Source organism: Heliconius melpomene, chromosome 21, assembly GCF_056956725.1.
Source record: "Heliconius melpomene rosina isolate 202511_hmr_F chromosome 21, ASM5695672v1, whole genome shotgun sequence".
NCBI classification, from domain to species: Eukaryota; Metazoa; Arthropoda; class Insecta; order Lepidoptera; family Nymphalidae; genus Heliconius; species Heliconius melpomene.
The window spans coordinates 257,568-264,993 of NC_140409.1; the positions used below are offsets into that span (position 1 = coordinate 257,568).

The window sequence follows — 7,426 nt, forward strand, 5'->3', positions numbered from 1 at the left end:
ACCTCACGCAGGCCAGGCGTCGGTGGCATCCGTGGCTAGAGTGCCGAAACGCCTGGCAGCGATGGCACTGCGCCGGGCCCCGCTTACTCCTCCAGGGTTCTACCTTGATACCCGGCATGTTCAGTAGTTCAGTAATTTGGTATATGCCGGGTATCAGATTCGGGGTGTTAGTGAGCGTCACGTGGAAGATGCATCCAGGCCGGCCCTTCCTCGCCTTGATCGGTCGGGCGTACTCGGCCTGGAAGCCGAGTTCTCGGAGAGCTTCGCTTATCTCGTCGGGAGTCGTCGTGACCGGCAGCCCTCTTATGGCAATCTTCCTACTCTTTTCCGCCGGTAGAGCGTATGAAAACCACGAGATTTGTTCCGACTTCTCCAAGTCGGAGAGATACCGCTGGATTACGCGGTATTCTTCAACGGATTCCGGTGAGAAGCGAACACCCTTGCCAAAGGGGCGCGCGTTCGGGGCACGTCCTAGTTTCATCTTTAGCGCCCGAAAGTGTTGAGTCCAATTCGGGAGCTCTTCTACCACTAGGGGCGGGTAGCGTGGCGTTTTTGGCGGCTTCGTAGTTGCTGGTGTTGCGCTGGGTACCGTTGGGATGTTGGTATTTGAACATTATATAAATTATAATGTTCAAATACCAACAATACATAATTTATATAAATTAATCACAAGTACAGCAAGATGACATTACATTTATCACCACATGAACTATGGTATGGTAAGAAACCACGTCTTGATCATGTCAAAGTTTTTGGATCAGAAGGATATGTTCATGTCCCTGATAAAAAAAGAAAGAAACTGGATAAAAAGAGTAAAAAAATGATTTTAGTAGGATATGACCAGTATAATTATAGAATGTTTGATATTGAAACAAAGAAAATAACTATATCAAGAAATGTAAGATTCAATGAAAACAACATGACTGTAACTGAAAATGGTAAGAAAATCCAAATAATTTCTATTGAAGAACTACATGAAAATGGAACTACTCAAACTGAAGAGCCAATGAGCTCAGAACAGCAAATTTCAGTGGATCAGTCTAGTCCAAGAAGCTTAGAGCAAACTCAAAGTGATGACAGTTTGCAAAGTTGTTATGATGAGAATGATGAAACTTATGAGCCAAGTAGAACTTTGGAAGATATTGAAGAACGTAACATTACACTGAGACCAAGACGAAATAGAATTCATGAGGCAAACCTAGTAGAGTTCAATACTCCAATAACGTTTGAAGAAGCCATGCAGTGTAATGATAGTGATAAATGGAAAGAAGCTATTTTAGAAGAGCTGCAATCCCATTATGAAAATAATACTTGATCCATAATAAAAAGAGACAATCAGAAAGCTATCACCTCTAAATGGGTATTTTGTATAAAAAGAAATGAAGATGGAAGCATAGATAGATATAAAGCTAGGTTATGTGCTCGAGGATTTGCTCAGGTGAAAGATATTGATTACAAGGAGACATTCTCACCGACGGTAAGGTATGACTCCATTAGAATTTTATTAAGTATAGCAGCAAGAGAAAATTATGAAATAGAGCAGTTCGACGTGAAAACTGCCTTCCTGTATGGAGAGCTTGCTGAGGATGTGTATATGGAAGTCCCCGAGGGTGTCAAGGCTGCATCAGGAAGCATATGTAAGTTAAATAAATCATTATATGGTTTAAAGCAATCATCTCGTTGCTGGAACAAAACGTTCAAGTCGTTTTTATTAACTTATGGTTTTAAAATGTGCCATTGAGATAATTGCATCTTTGTTGGTAATTTCCAAAATTATAAAGTCATTTTGATATTATATGTTGATGATGCTTTATTATTTTCAAAAAACAAACCTGTTTTATCTGCTATAATAAATGATCTGAAAAATGTTTTTAAGATTAAAGTGTTGAACTTGTATTCTTTTGTTGGCATGGAAATAAGTAAATTGCCTGATTGCATAATTATTCATCAAAAACGGTATACAGAGCAAATAATAGAAAGATTTGGTATGTCACAGGCAAATCCATGTAATACTTCTACTGATAGTAATGTTATTTTGACTAAAAATGAAAACATTGACTTTGTCCCTGATTTTCCTTATAGAGAAGCAGTGGGAGCATTACTGTTCCTGTCGTCTGTTAGTAGACCAGATATAGCTTATGCTATTAACATAGTAAGCCGGTACATAAACAATCCCAGTAAAGACCATGTTAATGCTGTAAAAAGAATAATTCGTTATCTAATAAAAAGTAAAGATATGTGTATAACTTATAATTATAGATCTGAATTAGTGGGTTTTTGTGATTCAGACTTTGCAGCAGATTTAGACTCGCGCAAGTCAAATACAGGATATGTGTTTATGTTCAATGGGGGGCCTATTACCTGGGCCAGTTGGAAACAAAATACTGTGGCATTGTCTACCACTGAATCTGAATATATGGCAGCTAGTGAAGCAGCCAAAAAATTTTATGGCTTAGACAACTTTTGTATGATATTGAACAGCCACAAAATTCAGTTACTCTGTTTATTGATAACCAGAGTGCCATTAAGCTTATACATAATCCTATCACAAAAGGTCGAAACATATCGATGTACGATATAATTTTATAAGAGAAAAAGTTGAAGAAAATATAATACAAATAAAATATGTAAAAAGTGCATGTCAACTTGCTGACTTTCTCACAAAATCATTGCCTGCAGCAAAGTTTGAAATTAATAGAGATAGTATTTTAAATAAATTGTAACTTTTGAAGAAGTTTGTGTAAATTTTTATAGACTTTGTACTATAAAATTTAAGTGGGAGTATTAAAGTTAAGTTTTTGAACGAAAGTTTTAGTTCTTAAGTTGGCCATCGGCGCCACTATCTTTGTAAGAGAACGTGATTATACTAAATTGAATGTAATTGTTGTGGAGAAATAAAAGTTTTTCTTAAAAGAAATCTTACAGTTTATTTATAATAAAAGCCTAAATCTAATACTGATCATCAGCTGATCAGCCAATCAGTTTTGCTTTTCATGAGAGAAAAGCAAACTGTTCGCCTCGTCAGTATCGCTATCTCGATTACATTTCGCAGTTCACCACCGATATCAGACACATTTCCGGTAAGGACAACGTTGTCGCCGATACATTGTCACGTATCGATGAACTGCAAATGCCTATCGACCTCCACTTGCTCGCTTCTTCCCAAAGCTCAGATCCTGAGCTTAATCAACTTCTAGATGGTGATTCATCGCTCCGCCTAGAAAAATTCCCACTCCCTAACAGTCCAACTATGCTCTATTGTGATGTAAGCACAAAGACACCCAGACCTTTCGTTACCAAAACATTACGAAAATCGCTCTTCGACAACTTACATAACCTAAGCCACCCTGGTGCCAATGCTACAGCTAAGCTAGCGCAGCGCAGCGCTTTGTCTGGCCACCTGGCCATATCATAAGGACAATCCTTACGAATACCTATTCGTAAGGATTGTCGAGAGTGGTCTCGAAAATGTCTAGCTTGTCAAAAAGCTAAGGTGCATCGTCACGTATTTTCACCCTTAGGCACGTTCGATTTACCTCGAGCGAGATTTGCTTTCATTCACGTAGACATAGTTGGACCCCTACCCCCATCACAAGGCTATCGCTATTGTCTTACAATAGTAGACCGTTTTACACGATGGCCTGAGGTGATACCAATGTCAGATATGACAGCTGAAACCGTTGGCAAGGCACTTATATCATGGATATCCAGATTTGGATGTCCATATGATATAGTGACTGATCGTGGTCGGCAGTTTGAATCCACGCTCTTCCAATATCTTGGAAGAATGATTGGATTCAAACATCGCCGTACAACCGCGTATCATCCAGCCTGCAACGGTTTAGTGGAGAGATTTCACCGCCAGCTGAAGGCATCTCTCATGTGTCATGCGGACAGCAATTGGTATGACACACTGCCTTTAGTTCTTTTGGGAATCAGGAGCTCATTCAAGGAAGAACTTCAAGCTTCTTCCGCTGAGCTTGTTTATGGAGAGCCGCTACGGCTTCCGGGAGAATTTTTCCACCCCACACCTCCACAAAGCACAGATCTTTCTGACTTTGCCACCCGAATACGACATTTCGCTTCCCAGTTGCGACCGTCACCAGCTGCACGACACAGCAAAAATAAGATTTTTATATTCAAGGATCTGAGTTCGTGCAGCCATGTCTTTCTCAGGAATGACTCAGTTAGAGGTGCATTACAACCTCCTTATTCTGGTCCTTTTGAAGTTTTGGAGAGAAATGATAAAAAATTTACAATCATGGTTAGGAGCAAACACGTGACTGTATCGATCGATCGCGTTAAACCTGCATACGTACTTGCAGATCCAAATCCTACTCCTCCCTACAGCCACAAGCTCAGTCCAACTCCCGATCCCTCTTCAAATCCTCAGACTCCTGCTACTACAACTCGGGAAGAAAAAAAAACCCCTCTCTGGACGCGTAGTTCGGTTTCCTAACTACTTTCGCCCGTAGGACGCTCTCTGGGGGGGAGTGATGTGGGCTACTCCCACTAATTCTAATTTATTTATTTAATATTTAATTATATATTTACATGTCCCATATTTATTTATTAATTTAAAATCATTTTATTATATTAATATTAATTATTTAATTACGTTTGCGGCAGTCGAGGGATTGAAAAAAAACCGAATAATTATTAATTATATATTAATACAATTATCTTAAAACTAACGACTGCTTTAATCGAAGTGAGAATAAAGAGTGTTTTTAACTTCTAATAAGATATAATTACGAGAATTAAAACACAGGTGCATTGGACAATTCGAAGAAATCGCTGGGTGGTCGCCCGAGATCAGGCGAGTCACTTTGGTACGTCAGCATATTCGTAGGGTTAGGGTTCCGTAACTCCTCCACCCCTAGAGAGGCAACTATTTGAGAATGTTGAGTGAAAAAGTTGCCGGAGTACTCGCTTCCTTAGGATCTTCTGGGTTATCTCCATTTTCTTGTACTTTTTATATTGTAATAAAATGATGAGTGCACCTGCACTGAATAATATTTCGTATACTGGTATGGTTGTATGATATACTGTAGAATCCTTTTCGTGTTCAATGTGTAGCGGTGATTGCATCACAATTTTATCCTTGATTCTATGGAGTCCATGAAGATTTATAGATGATATATTAATAGTTGTATCTGATGATTGAGTTCTACTTGGCAGAGATACCAGCTGCTATGTTTCGGGCATTCGGCCTCTATGTACAAGAATGAATTCTCGTTTGTTGCAATGAAAGGAGAGGATGGGATAAGAGCCTGTGATTTTTTTATTATTATTTACTACTAATAACTAATCTATATAACAAAAAAAAAATATCTTTAGAAATAATAGGAAATCGGAATATAAAAACTATTTTCTTATTAGCATAGTAAGAAGCCGGTTGAATTATAAGAAACTAACTTAATATATCTATACTAATCATAGAATGGTGCATGCTTGATGCATGTATAAAAGCTAAACTATTTTCTATTCTTAATAATTCGTTCCTTAAATCGTCTATGTTTTTACTTAATATTACTAATAGTTGGCCAAATTTCGCATATTTAATTAAAGTCAAACCATTATTCATTTTGTTAGAAAGTATTAACATTAAGGTACTATTAATTTTACTTTGATTTTCTACTAGTTGAGTAAAAACGCTATTATATTTAGTGATCCATTCTTTGCTTATGCTTAATTGATTATTAATTTCATTTGTAATTTTATCTTGATTACTTTCTAATAATTTTATAGCTTCGTTATACTTTAAAGCATCAGTATAGTCTAAGTTCCCTGTAATACTTTTTATAACTCTTCCGAGTCCATCAATGATTCCTCTTTTAGATCTAGTGGGTTGTAAGGATTTAATTTGAAGTAATATCTCGTCTAATTTGTTAAGCAAGTTATTTATCTGTATTTCATATACTGAACTGAACTGGATTTTATAATTGTGTGAATGATTCTGTAGACTGTGTGTGCTATCTTTTTATATTTAATGTCCGCGAATTTAATGTCCTGAAGATGTACCAGGGGTAGCATCGCAAACACGATGATCCTGTAACAAATTTGCTTCTTTAGGGATTCGCTTTAGTCGCGATTTTGCTATAGGGCCACGTCTCTTTTTAGTGTAAATATGTATGGGTAAATCGACAAGGACAGTGTCTTGTGTATGTGTATATCTAGGGGCTGTTTTCTGTCTTTCAGCTAATGGATCGGGTACATATTCTATCTCAGGTTCGCGTGTATTATTTCTATTTTCAATAAGGATCATTCGGTCACTAAGGGATGATTGGTTAATGATGTCGTACTCTTTTTTCATCCGCTCTTTATAGGTCTGTAAGTATTGTTGTAACATTTGTCGAATGAGGTCAATGTCAAGACAGTCTCGGGGGTCAAAATGTCCATTTAATAGATCAAAAGGTCTATGAAATTTATTAAGAGGTCTATCGTGACTACTGTCTGCCGTTAACGTAGAGGAGTTAGATCGATGAGAGGCGGTTATTGTTGACGAGTTTAATTTTCCAGGAACCGATACCGTAGAGGAATTTGATACCCTGCATAAGGTATCAGATGGATTGCCTAATAGTGAATTTAATTCATCGATTTCGTCTATTAATGACTTTGTTTCTTTTGTATGTATTTCTATTCTAGAGAGAGCGTCCGCGTTAGTATTACTCTTACCTTTTTTATATATCACTGTATAGTCAAATTCGCTTAATCGTAAACGCCATCTCGTAAGCCGTGAATTTGGCTCCTTCAGGTTCATTATCCATTGCAATGGTTTATGGTCTGTAACTATTTTAAATTTCCTACCAAATAAGTAAGGCCTAAAGTACTTTGTTGCCCAGACTATAGCCAATAATTCTTTTTCTATGGTACTATAGTTTTGTTCACTGTCGTTAAGGGTCCTAGAGGCATAGCAAATTGGTCTATCGGATCCTATAGGGCCTTGTGATAAAATAGCACCTATAGCCACATTGGATGCATCAGTTGTGAGGTTAAATTCTTTATTGAAGTCGGGGTATTGAAGTATTGGGTCATTTGTTAAAACGGTTTTACACTTTTCAAAACTAGATATGTATTCGTCATTTAAAATAATTTTCCTACCTTTTTTTAGACGGGTTTTGTTAATTTTGCGAAGTCTGGAATAAATTTACGATAATATCCAACTAAGCCTAGGAATTGTTTTATTTCTTTTGATGTTTTCGGTATGGGATATTTTTCTATTGCAGCTATTTTTTCGGGGTTAGGTTTAACTCCGTCTGCACTTATAATATAACCTAGAAAAGCTGTCTCTCGTTTTAAATATTCTGACTTATCCATTTGGATTTTAAAGTTGGATTCTCGAAGTCTCTGGAAGACTTTACTTAAATTTACTATATGCTCTTGTAAGGATGTACTAAAAACAATTATATCATCCATATAGACT

At 37.1% G+C, this 7,426-nt stretch overlaps 1 protein-coding gene across 1 annotated transcript; it reads left to right on the forward strand.

Moving 5' to 3' along the window:
- Nucleotides 1–3,655: 3,655 nt before the first annotated feature.
- On the forward strand, nt 3,656–4,459 carry LOC146526717 (uncharacterized). The gene has a single exon (XM_085206085.1). It carries the CDS (start codon nt 3,656–3,658, stop codon nt 4,457–4,459), a length of 804 nt encoding a protein of 267 aa, XP_085062211.1.
- Nucleotides 4,460–7,426: the final 2,967 nt, after the last annotated feature.